The following is an 18,821-nucleotide window of genomic DNA, read 5'->3' as shown; positions in this document are numbered from 1 at the left end:
TTCAACTCTCAGCAGAACTGTGTTCCTTTCTGTATAGAAGTAGATGTTTCTTTGCCTTTTCTAGCTTTTAAAGCCCTCCTATATTTCTTGGATTGTGGTCCTCTTCTTTCATCTTTAAAGTGAAAAAAACGGTTCTTTTGCAAATTGCATCACACTGACCTATTCTTGTTTCTTTCCTACTTTTAATCATCCTGGTGACTATGCATTTAAATAATTCAGGATAATCTCTCTATTTTAAACTCAGCTAATTAACAAACTGAATTCACCATTTTCATATAACATATTCACAGGTTCCGGTGATTACAGTGTGAACATCTTTAGGAGCCATTATTTACATAACACAGAGGGGTTTAAATGTATAAAATTTTTAAAAAGTCATATCCAGCACCCAGTTTTTACTTTGTCCCTTATTTCTACTGTGATATTCCTAGGTATTTAATATCTTTATGGACATAATTTATGCTTGTGAAATGGTTATTGTAGTAAAATTGACTAAATTAAATGAATATGTTAAGCTGACTGGTGATATGTGAATTGTTTAATTTTTCCATTGACAAATGGCACAGTAGCTCCTCCAATTCCAAGAAATTAAGTTTGAAAGAAAAGTTATCTTGTTTTTCTACTTTTATTATTGACTAAATTCCACTTAGGGAAATCATTACTATTCAGGAACTGAGAATAGTATTGCTCAAAGTGATACATAATATTTATATTAATTTGCTATCAGTTTTCCATTGACATCTGTTGAGAACTACGTCAAATATTCTTTGCCAAACATTCCCTTTCTTACAAGGCTTTAAAAATGTTTGATACTCAACATTTTTCATCATAAGACTTTAGATATTTAATTACCTTTAACAGCTATTCTTAGATTTTATCAATTATCTCTCATTCAAAATATATTTGAAAAAATTCTTAAATTATAATTATCTAATTTGTATTACAGTTTAAATATATGTTCACTTATATTTCATCTAAAATGTCACTTGTAATACATCTTCTCCTTTACAAGTATCATATATGTTTGAATAGAAATAATTTGTACATTCACATAAATCTTCCATCCTAGTATATATACACTTATGTAAAAAATGAAGCACTGTGTATTGTTTAACTGTACTTCATCATCCATCGAGGCAAATGTGTGTTTTTTCTAACCAGAATAGTAAACTTTTATCATAGAAATAACCAAAAGAATTTTTCTAAAATTGTCTGATATAAACAGCAAATACCCCAGCTATTTCAATCTTTGTCAGTTTTTTTCTCTTTCTTTATAATTTTTTTTTGTAGTTGTAGATGGACAGAATGCCTTTGTTTATTTTTATGTAGTGCTGAGGACTGAACCCAGTGCCTCACACATGCTAGGCAAGTGCTCTGCCGCTGAGCTATAGCCGCAACTCCTCTATCAGTTTTTGTACCATAAATAAAATTTCCAACTAGAACCTGGAAATCTTTCACCCAGCATTACACTTGAGTACTTTAGTTCCTTTTATAAAATATTCTATTACTGATTTTTAGATAAAGTTTGCTACTTTATAATCATCTACTGCTAAAAATGAATATCATTATAAATTAGCTTGTAATAAATTATTTTAAATATTTCTTATAAGTCAAATTTCAGGTCTTTCTTTTATTATGCATCAGATTGTCATGAAGAACTTTTTCTAGCTTAGAAAACAAAACAACCAATAAGGAGGAGGAAAATATGTGGTGAAACCCAAACCTATTCCAATACTATTTCCTTTCTTCTTTATGTTAATTCCTTAATCTATCAGCCTGAGGATAGATCATGTGATCAGGTGTGAAATCCTGACTGTTCCTCACACAAATTAATGAACCTCACTCACGTTTTCACATAATTTGCTAATGTAAAACCCACACCTTCAACAATAATCTATTGTGTGCTTACTAAAAGAGGCCCTCTTTTAGGTTTTGGAAATTCAGCTGTGAATAAGAATGATCCCTGCACATGAGGAAGCCACCACTGATTAAAGGATTGGAACCATCTACAGTGTTGTCATAAACCAGAAGTACGATGGAAGGTATAAACTCCACAGCAATATAACTCAGAATCCATTCTTTCCTCAAGGTTGAGATTTATATTACAGTGAATATCACTGACAAAAAAATGAAACACAAGAAAGACCAATATTCTTGTTGTATTGATATTGTATTAAACAGTATTAAAATAACAAATCAACCACAGATTTTGAAGACAAAATCTTTGTACCTTATGTTTCATATTCTACCATAATGTCATATTCTTGCATTCTTACATGTAATTCAGATAAACCAGGAACTTTTCAGGCACAAAGTATTAACTACATAGCTAAATGAACAGAGTGACTTGAGGTATTCCCTTCTCCCTATTTACATTAGTAATCCCCTTGCCCTCCTAGTGCTTTAAAGTGTGTCAGTTCTCTTAACCACAACCAAATTTCTGGCCTGTATCTACCTTATTTCTCTTTATTCTAACTCCATGCACCAAAAAATATACATGTAAGTGCATACATAAACACACACACACAATAAGGCAAAACTGCTCACTTTATCTGTCTAAAAAACCAAATTACTTTAAATATATGGAAGAACATTTAAGAATAGGTAAAGAACATCTGAATCACCCTTGGGAGAAGTAAAATTATGTGTGTTTGCTCTGTTTTTTTCCCTTTATTCTAAAATGCATGGTATTGTCCTCAAAGGATTGCAAGATACCATAGTTGGTATCTTACTATTCTGAGTGTTCATGTGGCCTCCAAGATAAAAAAGAAATTTATTATTGTCATTTGCCTAGTCCTAGCTGCATTTAAATACTAAATAGCTACAGACATTTTTAAAATAAAAACTAATTTTGAATAAATTTTAATGACAATTATTAAAATGATCGTTTTCCAAAGTAGATTAAATATGAAACAGATAATTTCCCAGACTGTACTCCCCAAATACAGCTAGTAATGAAAAAGCTAGAGTCTGAGGTTGTAGCTCAGTGATAGAGCATGTACTTAGAAAGCATGAGGCTCTGAATTTAATCCCCAGTATGAAATAAAGAGAGGGATTTCTTTTCTCATTATATATTATTATGATTCCAATTATTAGATTTTCAAAGAAAAAAATGACCTCAAACCCAGTGTGTATAATATGAAATAAAATAAAGACAAATTAAAACAAAATAAAAAGGATAGTTTAAATAGTTATTTAGGACCAGAGAAACATGCTATTCTGGCAATCTTAAATAACAAAGCACATAGTTTTTCTGGGGTTCAGCTATGAAATATACAGTGGAAGAAAAACATCTTAGGCAGCTGGAACAGCAAGTGCTAAGCCTTGAATTGTGTAAATATCATTCTGAATAACTGGAAATTAAAAGGAATGGAGGTACAGCCAGAATAGAAATATGGTTAACAGGAAGTGGTCACAGAGATGAGAACAACTTGAAATACAGTGATGGCTGTAAAGGTAGGAAAATATGTAAGATTTAGTGATGTATTCCAAAATACAAACCATAAAGCATCATGGTGGGCTGTAATTTTGAAAGATAGAAAATGGGGAATCAAGGATAATCTGCAGGGTTTGCTTTGAACAACTGGGTAAATTGATCAAGGCATTACTTATTGATCTAGGGAAAACTGAAAAGTTTTATAAAGGTTGTATGTTCAAATGATCATTTCCTTGAGGAATATAAGGTAATCAAACAAAATATTGCCCAGAAATTTCATTTAGTTTATATTAAAATAAAGTTTATATTAAAACAACATTTGAAGCAACCCTTAATTTTGAGTCAATAAGTTGATGAATTATTTCATTGCAAGTAGATCTAATACTTCATTTTATCAATGTTTAAGGCTATTTAATTTACCAACTTAAAGTAATTTAAAAGACAGATTTATTATTACAAAGATTACTGAGCTAAGCCTTTAATGTCAATGCAGACATGGTTGATTCATGAGAAAAAAGAAATACCCTGAACTCATCTATGTGTTTAGAGGACAAATTAAATCATCTTTTAAATAGCCCCAGGATGGTCTCAGCCATTAAAAAGCAGAAGGCTAATAAAACAACTGTTCCTGCTAAATCGTTTTCTAAGTTTGTAAGTAGATGTCCTCCCTTATATATTTTATTGGCAATATATGTTACTTTTATAGAGAAGCAGCTTTTTTGTAAGTTCTCAAAAATGTTAAGAACACCTGAGGTGTACTGTAGGCCAATTTCTCCTATAAACATTGATTTAAAATAATTTAAAGACCTTATTCTCATGTTGGAGGTAATTAATTACACTCGATTGAACTTTTGAAAATGCACTGCTCAAACCTGTGGGGGGCATGCACATGTGTGGATTTACAATGACTTTTGCACATTTTAGCTGTGTCTGTCCAAATGAACAAGTTTAAACATGAGAGGAAAAAACTCAGAACCTTTTATTGATCCATTAAGTACTGTCACTAAAATTCATATACCTGGGGAATACACAGATTATAGAGCAAAACTAATTCTAGACAAATGGATTCTGATTAAAGCCAACCTATTTGTGGCATTAACAACACAGAACATGAAGTTAACTAATCCATTTGCTTATTTTAAATGGGCACATGGGATCACAAACTTATGCTCTGGAATAATTATTTTGCTGCCATTTTATTTTTTCTTTATTGTCCCTTAGTTACTATTGAAAATACTTCTGGAATAAGAGGTCTTAATCAGCTGTGTGAATGAAAGACATTTTTATATCTGAGAAAGTTATCATCAAACCAATGATAACAGGACACAATAATATTAATTAGGATCAAGATTAGAGGATAGGTGGGTCAAATGGTGGTTTCATTTCCAATTTTCCAAGAAATCTCCATATTGCTTTCCATATTGGCTGCATCAATTTGCAGTCCCACCAGTAGTGTATGAGTGTACCTTTTCCCCCACATCCTTGCCAACACTTATTGTTATTTGTATGCATAATAGCTACCATACTGACTGGAGTGAGATGAAATCTTAGAGTGGTTTTGATTTGCATTTCTCTAATTGCTAATGATGGTGAACATTTTTTCATGTATTTGTTGATTGATTGTAAATCATCTCCTTGGTCTATACTCAAAGAATTTAAAAACAGCATACTGCAGGGACATAGCCACATCAATGTTTAATAGCAGCACAATTCACAATAGCTAACCTGTGGAACCAACATAGATGCCCTTCAATAGACAAATGCATAAAAAATCTGGCATATATACACAATGGAATATTACTCAGCAATAAAAGAGAATAAAATCATGGCATTTGCAGGTGAATGGATGGAGTTAGAGAAGATAATGCTAAGTGCGGTTAGCCAGTTCCCAAAAACCAAATGTTGAATGTTTTCTTTGATATAAGGAGGCTGATTCATAGCGGGATAGGGAGAGGGAGCATGGGAGGAATAGACAAACTCTAGATAGGGCACAGGGGTGGGAGGAGAAGGGTGGGGGCATGGAGTTATAAATGATGGTGGAATGTGATGATCATTATTATCCAAAGTAAATGTATAAAGACACAAATTGGTGTGATATACTTTGTATACAACCAGAGATATGTGCTCTATATGTGTAATAAGAATTATAATGCATTCCACTATCATATATAAATAAAAAGAGAAAGAAAAAAATGAGAGGAGACAAAAACAAAAAAAGAAAACCAGAATAAAGTCAAAAAGTCACCTATATGACCACCTCTGTATGTATCTCTTCTCACCTTGACAACACTTTGGTGGAATCATTGTTTGAATGAGAATGCCATTCTGTTACAAACAGGTGTGGTAGTAATAAACAGAAGAAGGAATGGAGAAGAAGGGGGTGGGGAGAGAGAACTACAGCTGTGTAAATAGGAGATAAGGCAAGTCTCCCTTAATCCTAAAGAGAATGTTTTGGTGACCAATCTTTCATGAAAAGCTAGTCTATTTCTCTAATTCTATTCCATCTGATGGATAAAATATTTCTCATTAATGATAGCACCATTAGCAATGCTATAGTAATTGAAGATTTGATCAGTAGGCTTAGTCACTCCTTCAGGAAGAATATGTTAGAGGTCTGAACAAATCTTGAGAGAATAGATTCTAAGTGTTATGTTTTTAAAAGACATATGCCATGGAACAATTGTTCTACTATAATTATCTTTACCTCATGTGTATGTTCTTCTCACTTGATAAGCTTTTAAAAATAGCTGGTGCCAAGGCTCCCAGTTCAGATTAATGAAAGAGAACACCAACTTCAATCCCAATATTTTCATAAAGCTCCCCCAGGTAGTTACACAGACAGTCCCATTAGGAATAACATGGACTTTGAGACGAGATAAACTTGAATTTGATTCCAGCTCAGCGATCTATTGGCTATGTGGTCTTAGTTTTAATAAAATTCTCTAAGGGTCATTTATACACTAAAGATAAACTGTTATGGAATTATTGTGTACAAGAAATATGGTAAACTATGTGTTATTTATAACATGGCTTTCCTACTCAAATTTTAGGGTTTTTTTCCCCAAAAGGGGCTTACATATTTGAATTTATATTGCTGATGATAAATTGGAAAAAATCTTTTCAGGGCAAACCTGCTCTTCAATTTAAGGTAAAATTTTATTCATCAATATTGAAATGATATCTCACAGGAGCAATATGACAGGACAACTGATATTTCCTAAAAAATACTGAGTTTCAACCACTTTTCAATTTTAATAATTCATCAACCTCTCATTTAATAGTTATAATAGTTTACTCATCTGGCAAATGGATATCTTGTGACACATTAATTGCACAAGTTTGTCATAAGACAACAAATCTAAGTGTGTAGTTCATTATTTTTCAATATAATCGTGAGAGAATTGTAAAATTTCTGATCTCCTGCTACAACAATTAAATTCTATTGTTATGATAATTAAATTACCCTGTTTTAGAATTAAATGATATCAACCAAAACCCCAGTTCATCATTATTTTGCTCAAATATTATTTTAAACCAGTACATTTTTATCTTGAATTTCACATTCCATATGATAAATGGTCCATTCATTTTTATATAATTACTTAAGTAGAAAACATATGTGTCAATCTGATATTTTTATCCCCAGTACTGTTTTATGGTGTTCAGATAGTCATTTGCAAGTTCTATGATATCTCATAATTATTTATCACTTAATTCCATTTTGAAGATAATGAAATAAAACAGGCCAACTATCAACAAAATATACTTTAAATTCAAACCTTATCTTTGACAATTAGAATTACATCAAATTTTAAAATTTATTTGTGCCATTTTATGCCATGTTTTTCTAACATTATTTAAATATTAAAAAGGATTTTGTTTAAACCCTTTCTGTGATTATAATGCAGATGTGAAGTATGAAACACTTTAAGATTTATTTATTTATATTTTCATAGCTCAATAGTGTCATGAACATCTTATCATGATATACCTTTGTGCACCATCCACAAAATATCTTTGTATGTAATATTGCTATGGAATGCAGTAAAACAATCCAAATATGGCAGGTAAAACTCTTTTCTCTCCAGTTATCTAGCCAAATGTTTCTAAACAAATTGGGTATAGAACCTCATCTACAATATAAATCTAAAATCACATGATTATTTAAATTACCCAATCCAGTAAGAAATTCCATTGCTTTACTATAGCATATTTGGTATATTGAAATAAAAGCTGCTAGAATGGATAGAACATGTAAATTGGCTATTTTGCCCAAGTCAAATTGTGATAAATTATACTAGAACATGAAAGATTACTAGAAAATATTGGTATAAAGGATGGATTATTTATAAACACAGGTCTCCTTGTTTTCTTGGTATTGGAATTGCACCCAGGCTCATGATAAAATTTTTTTTCTTGGTACAAAGATTAAACCAAGGGTGCTTTATCATTGAGCCACATCCCCAGCTCTTTTCTTTTTTTTTTTTTTTTCTTTTTAATTTGAGACAGGGTCCTGCTAATTTGCTTAGTGCCTTCCTAAATTGCTGAGGCTGGCTTTGATCCTCCTGTATGAGCCTCTGGAGTCACTGGGATTACAGTTGTGAGCCACCATACCTGGCTTCCTTGTCTTCTAAATGGGTGAATTTGGGTCAGGTACATCCAATTGTTTCATCCATACAACTTTAATGAATAAGCAGGACAAAAATAGCTTCAACTTATTAATAATTGGTTCAAATTGTCCTGAATATTTTCAGGTTTTTTGTTTTGTTTCGTTTTTTTTTTTTTTTTGTGGTACCTAAACTAAAAACAATGTAGAAGACAGGAAATCAAGGAGACACAAACCAGGCATGATGTTGCATGCCAGTAATTCCAGTGGCTCTGGAGGCCTAGACAGGAGGATTGTGAGTTCAAAGCCAGCCTCAGCAACAGCAAGGCCCTAAGCAACTCAGTGAGGCCCTGTCTCTAAATAAAACAAACAAACAAACAAACAACAACAACAACAAAAAAACAGAGACACCATATTGCCTGCCTGAGTGTGAGGGTCTCGGTCTTTCTCTTTCTCTCTCTCTCTCTTCCCCTCCCTCCTTCATTCATTTTCCCCATTTCTGGTTCTTCAGGCTGTTGGGAAATATGAGCTAACATATCTATTTCTTTTAATTTCTGTTGTGACAAGCAATTTAAAAGTTCCCCATCAGGAAACAGGAGATTGCTACATGAATATCTTAATGTGAATATGATAATCAGTATCATATTAAAGTAATATAACTGCTCATTTTTACATTAATGTCTGTGTTTTATTATTGGTAAATTTTACCAATGTAGAAATCTTCATTATTTATTTTGCTATATATTAGATTTATTTTCTATTGTAGCAATGATGAATCTGAACATGACTCCAGATACTCTGGTATAGTCTTTAACTCAAATAAATTTAGGTGTCAGTAAAAGCTAGGTATGCAGTATCTCTGACTATGGATAAGAGAAGTGTAAAAATATACCATTCATAGTTAAACCTAACAATAGTCAAGAATAGTATAATAAGTACCTTTTATGGTTTATATATGAAGTGTCTCCTGAAAGCTCATGAGTCAATGCAAGAAAGTTCAGAGATGAAGTAATTAGGTTATGAGAATCTAAACCTAATCAGTGAATTAATCTCCTTGTAGGGATTCACAGGGTGGTAACTGTAGGAAGGTAGGGTGTGGTTGGAAGAGGTAGGTCATTACTGGGGACATGCCTTTGGGGGTAATATTTTGTCTTAGGTGAGGGGAAAGATTCACTGGCACTCTTGCACTCTCTCTCTCTCCTCCCCCTTCCCTCCTCCTTACCTCTCCCGCCCTCTTGGTACCTTGTTACCAGCTACTTTCTTTACCATACACTTCCACCATGATGTTTTACTTTATTTCAGGCCCCCAAAAATGTAGTTTGCACTCTATGGACTGAGACCTCTGAAACTATGAGCTTTAAAATAAACATTTCCTCCTCTAAATTGTTCTTCTCGGGTACTTTGATCATAAAGGCAAAAAATATAACAGTAACCTTGCTCCAGTGATATGCAGGATAGGAATGTTAATCACAGTTCTCTGAATTTCTACATCAGCTATCAGTTTTCCTAAGCCTCATTATTTGTCTGTGCTTGTCTCTGCTCTTATAAATACTAATAAAAGTATATATTTAAATTACTCAGCAAAGTATTTTCGAAATTATTCGGTAAAAGACTGTGCTGAGTATACATAAAGCAAGTGAGAGGACAACACTAATTCTAGTTGTGTACCCCTTTCCTTTGCAAATGCAGTTAATACCACCTCTAGTTTGTTCATTTCAACTGCAATTCACTGAAGTTCAAAAGTAAAGGAATATTTTCATCATTATCATATCTAACACTATTAAATTATATAATTTAATCTTAGTGATTAAATTTTAATGTTTCTTAAAAAAAAAGCAACTCTGGAAAAAGTGGTCCCCTGATGATATAATAGGAACATTACTGTGATATCATATTTATATAAGCAGAAGATACTTTCTAATTTCCATGCAGACTAGACAAAGAAATGATTTTACAAGAAACTTGGAATTTATGTTTAGACAATGACAACTTGTAATACCACTAATGACTTTGTCAGAAATAGTAATGTAAATCAATCTTAAAATGGTACAAAGTACTACATATTTTATCATCAAAAAGGCCATGGCAGGGGTGCTGGTGTCATGGCTCAGCGGTAGAGCTCTCGCCTCACACGTGCAAAGCCCTGGGCTCAATCCTCAGCACCACATAAAAATAAATAAATAAAATAAAGTTATTGTTTCCAACTACAACTACAAAAATAAATATTTAAAAAAGGCAATGGTGGGCTGGGGATATAGCTCAGTTGATAGAGTTCTTGCCTCACATGCATAAGGCCTGAGTTCAATCCCCAGGACCATACAAATAAAAAACGGTAATACTGATTTTTATTCACATATGTGCCATTGAAATTTTTTTAAAAAAATATGAAAACAAATTCACATGGCACTGAGGTTTGCTCTAAAATGTCTGGAATTTTTATAATAATAAGCTCCAGTTGAAATCCTCCACGCAGGAAGAACAGCAATATAGTCCAACCTATATTGGAATATATTCTACAATGGGTTCTATTAATAATCAATGCAGGAGCACAATTCACAATTCACAATAGCTAAGTATTGGAACCAACCTAAGTGCCCTTCAACAGATGAATGGATAAAGAAAAAAGGGACACACATACACACACACACACACACACACACACACACACACACAATGGAATATTACTCAGCCATAAAAAATGACTTCATGGTACTTGCTGGTTAATGGATGGGTCTTTGAAATAAGAGAATCCCCAAAAAACCAAGGCTGAATGTTGTGATATGTGGAAGCTAACCCACAATGGCTGGGCATTAAGAAAAAGAAGAGAAGTTCAGTGGAATAGGCAAAGGGGAATGAAGGGAAGGGAGGGTGGATGGAAATAGGAAAAGATAGTGAAATGAATAAGACATAACTTTCCTATGTGCATATATGAATACACCACAGTGAGTCTCACCAATGTGTATACCCATAAAAATTTAATCCAAAAAATAACTATGGGTAAATGTCAGGAATATCAGTAGACAGAAGGGAGCAGGGATGGTGGAAGGGAAGGGGAAGGAGAGGTACTGGGGATTGAATTAGAATAAAATATATGACATGCATGTAGAATTATGTCAAAATGGATTCTACTGTCATGATAACTAAAAAGAATCAATAAAATAAAAATCAACCTAAATGATATGAAATAAGTGTTCTTATTCATAAAAAATTCTAGTTGTTTTAATTAGTGACAATTCTTCTGAATTGATATATTTTAACCCTTTTGATTATCTTATATAAGCTATTTAATGTTTCTTGTCATGATATCAAAATATGATGGTTGAAATAATGATGTAAGAAAATAAAAATTGTACTTAAACAATTTATAGCAAACTCAAAATATACATCCTTAAAGACACTCTTCTCTTTTACAGTAAATGTTATATCTTTTTCTTTGAATGTTTTTAAAGACTAAAATTTTTCCTGCATGCAAAGTTAAGCCTGAGATCATTCACTACCCAAGTAAAACTTTCCAAAAGGCAGAGCTAATTCTAAAAACAACTCAGAGTGATGCAGGGATTAGCCAAGCAGAAAATAGAATCTGTGTCACCATTCTCATGAAGTCAAAATGAAGTGGATTAAAACTAAACTCTAATTGGTTTGTAAATGTCATTTTGAGGATACAAAAATTCCTCCCAAGTCCTTGTGTTCTTTTTTGTTATTGTTAGTCAAATTTAACTGTCACCATTCATTTTTCATTCTAAAGTTACCCTAGTAAATAAGTAAGGGCATTTCCATATTGGATTGCATATCCCAAATGGAAATGGCTTTTTATGGTAATATGCAAAAGTCATCTAGAAAAGGCACAATGTTTTATCCTTGATTTTTTGATCCCTTTAAAGAGAACATCTTTACTTTGTTATTCACATGGAAAAGCTGACAAAGCACTCTCTTAATATAGAGGGTTGTTTGTGGATTGGTAAACAAACCAATTTGTTTGAAACTCAGGGAGGCAAACATATATATATAACCTACCATGCATTTATAATATACATCTTATAGCAAAATCACAATAGGAAGTGAACTGTTTTATTACAATAGGGTATATTTCAAAGGTGATAAACCTTTTATATCTGAGAACATAAAAATGCACAAGCTATTAAATAATTTCACCCTAGATGTACTTATTTTTGCATATGTTAACATTTAAACACACTAGACATAGCTCTTGAAATTCCTTATGCTAATGTATACTGCTACTTATTTTAAAAGGCAATTTCATTTAAAATCAAACCTCAGGTCTCAAAACACTATTTAAGGCCAAACAAAGCATATCAATACAAATGCAAGATATGAAAGCCTTCAATGTTTCAATGATAATTTAATTTATAAATCAACACAATAAAAACGTTATGTTTAAAATTCTAAAAACATTATTTGGTAGGTATTAGCTTCAGTCCTCTAAGAATATAAAAAAAATTCCCAAGCATAAAACAAAATGTTTCATTAACCTCCTAAGGGGCATAATAGATATGAAATGAAAATTACTTTGGAGAACAGCTGACATCGCCATGCATAAGCTAAAGAAACTATTTGTTTGAATAAAAATATGAACTTTTCAAAGATAATTATCATACAAAGCTTGAAATAATTCCATGAAACTCTACTATTAGATACATTGAAGAGAGTCTTCTAAGTCTTTGATTCTAAGATAGGGTATTCTCTTTTGTGTGAACATCATCAACAAATAAAAATCTTTATGATTTAGTTATTTTTTAATTTCAATCACCACTGATATCATTAGTTGAGAAATACTGAGCAATAAGTTTTAATGCATATTTGGTATTGTCCTAACACATTAGAAAATGAAGTGATAATAGAGATATAATATATAACAGAATTTATGCTGAATCCTCATTTTGTTGACAGCCATAAATAAGCTTTGGTAAACATTTTGGGGGGACTAATGCTTTTTGAACTGGAAGGGAATTGATAAATAGAAGGATATTCAGATCTAAGACTTCATTGGCAAATAACACTATAACCAGTGGTTGGATATCAAAATCCACCTGTATTTTGGTTATATATGGTTGACTATGAATTGCTCAAGTTTGAGATATTTGAGTAGTTTCCTGCAGGCCATACAATATACATTTCAATGTACATTTTTTTTAAAATTTAGAAGTATATGTTTAGTTATGTATATCAGGCTCTTTTATATGATAAAACATAGTATTCACATAATTGTCAATTCTGATTAGAAATTAACCAATCTACTTTCTCATTGTGATGCACATTACTCTATATCTATCTCTATTCCATTGATTAAAAGGAGGATAGAGAGGTCAAAAGTCATTGTGTAATTTATTAAGAAAAATATATATTTTATTTATATAATCAATGGATTCATTAATTTCAGTTATTCAGTCATGTATCTACTTTGTGGTGCATGAGATCAAACTCAGGGCCTTACACGTGCTAGGCAAGCCCCCTACCACTGAGGGACAACTTCAACCTAAAAAAAAAAAATCTATTTTCAACCTGTACACACAAAATAGCTAGAACATGTATCTCAAAGAATGGAAACTGACCAAAATAGGAAAATTTTAATGGAAAACATAACCATGAACAGCTTATCCTTCAAATCCACATACTATAGTTCTTTTCTTCAGTTTTGAACCCTATACTTTCATTATGCCTGTCCTCTATACCCCATTGAAATAAGAGAAAAAAATTAATCAGTAGTAGGCATCAATAGTGAGGTGACCCATCCATATGCTACCAAACAAGGCACACAATTACTGTAGTTTCTTTCACTGAGATAAAACCTGAGGTAGAAGTGTTGTTAATCATTCACAGAAGCAAGAAAAAGGAGTTATAGGAGTCTCTGCTCAGTCATGCATTATTCAAAGGAGCAGAAACATTTCTGAACTTAACTTCACAAACTCACGTTTGGTTATAATTTGATTTCCAAGTACATTTGTTTATTAAGAGCAATTATAGATGCTCCTCAACTTACAATGGGATTATGCTCAAATAAACCTAACAACACACACAACACAAAAATGAAATGTCTTTACTATACCTAACCAACTAAACATTCTCACTTAGTATCACAATACGCTGGAGAGTGTGGGCTATTTCCTCTCATGATCATGTTGCTGACTGGAGCTTGGGCTCACTGATCCCCAGCATCACAAGCTCGGGAAAAGATCAAAATACAAAATTCAAGGTACAGTCTCTACTAAACACATGTTGCTTTTACATCATTTTGAGTTGAAAACTTTTTAAGTTGATCATCTTAAGTTGGGGAAATCAGTATATTAGTCCATTAGGAATGAGTAGTCTTCTTGTGATAACTAGCTGATATAAAATGATTTCCCTCCTGATTTATTACTTTTTGAGCTTCTTTACAGTTAACTCCCACCTTTCCTGATACGCATCTGCTAGGTGAGCCGAGGCAATCAGGTTTCTGGGTCTGCAACATTGCAACTAGACTGTGGTTGATAAAATATTTGACAAAAGATGGTTCTTTTCTGAGTCATTTCTCAGCTTTTCCTGATGGAAAGTAGCACCACCACTTTTAATGATTTTTCTGGATTAAAATTGGTTCAATATCCCCAAAATAGTTTCATTATCAGATTCTATTATATCACAGCTTCTACCCAAATATCAGCCCCATTGACTCTGTGTCTCAAACTTCTAATTTTAGAGTGTGGAAAAGCCTCCACAAAGTGGGGACAGATTGTAATTTCAAAGAAATTGGCAAACTAAAAACGTGTCTCACAGCTACAAGAGCAGAGATCAGGATGTCATTATCCCTCTAATCCATGTGTCTCAAAGATATTACTATATAGTACTAGAGATAAGGATTCAGGCCATTTAAGGATAATATAAGAAAAAATATAAATACAGTGCTGCCTATCAACTAAGAAGCATAAAATGAATAAATATCAAATGGAGGACCTCCCCAGAGTTAGGAATTATAAGAGAAGTGTTGCCAGGAATAGATTTACAGACTTAAATAGTAAACCATGTTGCCTTTTATAGAGTATATGAATGAAATTGGCAAGAGTAGCTAATTAATTATAGCTCATTAGTCTATCAAGTCTCTTGGTAGAATAAGCAAAACATTAACTTTTTATAATTATTTGGAGTCAATGTACTCCAAATGCAGTATGCTCCATCCATGAAGCATATACATTTTAACAGCTTTTGTTTTATTTTTCCACGAAATTTTATACTTCATTTTTTTTACATATTAGCATTTTGAGAACTAAAACAAAGTCCAGCAATTCATAATATAGTGCCAGTTGACAGAACATTTTAAATATACCTTCAATATGGCAAAATATAAGGTACATGGTTTTCTATTTTGTTCTTAGAATGTGAAAATGTCAAGTTTGATATAAAAAGTTATTAAACTATAATACCAAAAAACTATAATGCCAAAAACAATGGTAGTCTACAAATGAACCAACCTTCAGGATCAAGTAGTTTCTCTATGCCTAACTGACGTTTGGCGATGTTGAATGCATGTTCCAGTCTTTGTGTGGCAGACTGCTGGCAAACCACACTGTTCCAATCAAACAGGTCTGGCCTGAAACACATACATACACAGAAAAATACAGATACAAATCAATCTAGACTGTTCCATAAGATTCAGTTCAATTCTGAATTCTCATTCACAACCTGTGACCACAGTCTTTAAGAATTCATTACTATTCTTCTGTTATCCCTCAATAACATTTTTCATTTAAACATGTCACAATTTTAATTCCAAATCCTGACATTATAGGCCTTAAATATATATATGTATATATATATATATATGTATATATGGATATAATTTTTGTTTTTTAATTATCCCAAAATAAAATTGAGATAAAAAGTTCCTGAAGAAAATAATTTATTCTATTTTATCTAACAACAAAATTATATTAATCTCATCTAATTTTACAGATTTGAATACTTAACACTTATAAGTAACTCTCAATTTTATAACCCTATACCATATGTCTTTCTGAATTCCACATCAGATTCAATTGTCTACTTAGTATCCCCACTTACAAACCTCATGGGTCCCAAACTGAGCTTTTGCTATTTGTCCCCATCACACTCCTTAAAGTCCATTTATTTCTCTAACAGTTCTCCCTCCCTCAATTAACACAAGTTCAAACATGAAGTTGCTAAGAGGAAAACCCTTGTAGTCCTTTTTTTGTTTGTTTTTTGTTTTTGGTACTGCAGATTGAATCCATGGGTACCAAACTACTGAGCCCCACCCTTAGCCCTTTTTACATTTTATTTAGAGACAGGATCTCTTTAGTTGTTTCAGGGCCTTGCTAAATTACTGAGGCTGGCTTTAAACTTGTCATCTTCCTACTTCAGCCTCCTGAGTCACTGGAATTACAGGCATGAGCCACCACATCTGGCCATGCCCAGTGTTTATAGTCATTTTTGATAAATCTGTCATTCTCACACAACTCTTGGTTCAAAATATACCTAGAATCTGAGTATTTCTCACTATCACCACTGCCATAACGCTAGTCCAAACTACCATTTTATTGCAAGAGTTTTCTGACTGCTCCTCTTTCTTCCATCTTTGATCTTGATATTCTATATTCATGATAGTTTCCATAGTTATATGTTAAAATATGTTTTATCATATATTTCTTCTCAAATCCCTACCATAGGAGAAGTAAAATGTCAGACAAAGCCCAATTTGGTCTGGTTCTTCAGAACATAACTCCCTGCCTTTATTTCTTGCCTAAATCCTTCTTATATTTGCATGGAATTATGTTCTTTAGAAATCCTCATCAGTCATTCTTCTACATCTTTTGGGTCTTTACTCAAAAATTACAACATTGGTGAGCCCTACTTTGCTACTCCCTATCTAAAAATTCATGCCCCAAATCAAACTTACACATACCCATTTACTTGTCTTTTTAGCTGCTTTATATGGTTCTGATTAGCAGTTACTAATGCTTACCATATCATTTAATTAAGTTAATCATTTTATCTGTCTCTTCCATGAGAAGTTAAAATGTAGAATATTTTTGCCAATTCTTTTCACTACTAAAATCCCTCCTTGATATGCAGTAGTGGCTCAAAAATATTTGTCAACTACATGAAAGAATGGATGACCACACACTATATTTATGCCATTTTTTTGATAATGGAGAAAACACAAGGGAATATAAGAGGCAGATGTTAACTTATAAAGATTTTAAATCTAATGACAAAAATACATATACTATAATCAGTTAGTTAAAATCTACATGTGAATAAATACAGATAATAAGGTTTTCTAAAAATATGTGGAGGGCAAGAAAGTTGTTCAAGGCTTAAAAGAGTCTTAAACGTTGTCTTAGGTTTGGGTTAAAAAAAAGTATTTGAGAATCAAATAGAGTTTGAAGTTGTGTGAATATTAGAAAATCAACGTTCTTAGAGAAGGAAAATACGGAATTAGGTAATCAAGAACTCATAGGCCAAGTATCAAGTGGAAAGAGGTATGATTAGGAAGGGGTGCTGGGATGACTGGGCATGAAGCCTTAGCTATTAACAAATTACACTTTATCCCAACAACATAGAAAATTGTTACAGAGTGATTCTTCACCTTTTCTGATCCTAGACACCTTTGAGATTCTGATGAGAGCTATGAAACTTTTATATGGACAAATAACCTATCTACATTGCAAATAAAATTACATATACTATTAGGCCATTTGAATCTGTTAATGGACTCCTAGTTAAGAACTCATGTCGGGCTAGGGTTGTGGCTAAGTGGTAAGCGCTTGCCTCACATGTGTGAGGTACTGGGTTTGATTCTCATCGCCGTATATAAATAAATGAATAAAGATTCATCAACAACTAAAACAAAAATTAAAGAACTCATGTTATACAAGGGAAGAAGTTACAAGGTGCCTTATTAATTATGTTTGGAGCACAATTCGAAACAAAGGTACAAATTTACTTCTCATTTCCTTATAAGCAGTTCCTACCTCATTAATAAATCAGTATTTTGTACACTTATAAGAAACCCAATAAAATCTAATCCCCACCCTCATTTACACCTAGTTACTCTAAACAGTTAACAATCTTTTGAAACCTAAAATATTTATATATTTAGGAAGTGCCTCTACTGATGGGAAAAATATGAGAAATAAAAAATTCTTAACTATTTGGAGGAATTTCAACTTCATTATGCAACCTCTGCCTACTTTATTTCTTTGTCTCTAGATGGTTGAGAGTGGAATAGAATATGGTGGGAACATATGGAAAACTAGTTCTCTCATGTACAGTAAACAAGATTTAAATGAGCATGATGGGAATAAGTAGAAATGCTTCCCATTCTAACCCTTTCGCCTCCTTTCCTTGAACTTTACTTTGGCTACTAACAGACCTCCTGTGTATGGTGATTTATTTTATGTAACTCATGAAATGTATTTGAGTTTCAGTGTTCTCATTTAGAGAAGGATTTTACTGAAATGGGCTTTGAGTTCAGTATCAACATTAAAAAGTGAATCTATTTTCAATCATTAAAATTAATTAAAAATCAACCTATTAAACAGCTATGCTTTTCACATGCATAAAAATTACAAAACTAACCAACTGTAGAAGAAACCCATCTAGCTTTGTATGCTAACATAGAGTATAATTCATAAATAAGAACATGTAACAAAGGACATCAAGCTTTTAAGGAAGCTAGCACTATAACTGACACAGTGTAGATCCAAAACCCAGATCTGCCACTTATTAGACAAATTCTCTTAGGTAAATCATGTAACCTCTCTATGCCTC

General features: G+C 32.5%; 1 protein-coding gene across 15 annotated transcripts in view; it reads right to left on the bottom strand.

Moving 5' to 3' along the window:
• Dmd (dystrophin) overlaps positions 1–18,821 on the bottom strand; it is a 2,094,227-nt gene that overhangs the window by 1,611,630 nt on the left and 463,776 nt on the right. For all 15 annotated transcript variants that reach the window (XM_078034984.1, XM_078034996.1, XM_078034982.1 and 12 more), the window contains one exon: positions 15,503–15,621. In XM_078034984.1, coding sequence (XP_077891110.1) covers positions 15,503–15,621 — 119 coding nt within the window. The remainder of the gene's footprint in view (positions 1–15,502; positions 15,622–18,821) is intronic.

The sequence above is a fragment of the Ictidomys tridecemlineatus genome, chromosome X, assembly GCF_052094955.1.
Source record: "Ictidomys tridecemlineatus isolate mIctTri1 chromosome X, mIctTri1.hap1, whole genome shotgun sequence".
NCBI lineage: Eukaryota > Metazoa > Chordata > Mammalia > Rodentia > Sciuridae > Ictidomys > Ictidomys tridecemlineatus.
This window is presented reverse-complemented; position numbering and strand designations above follow the sequence as displayed.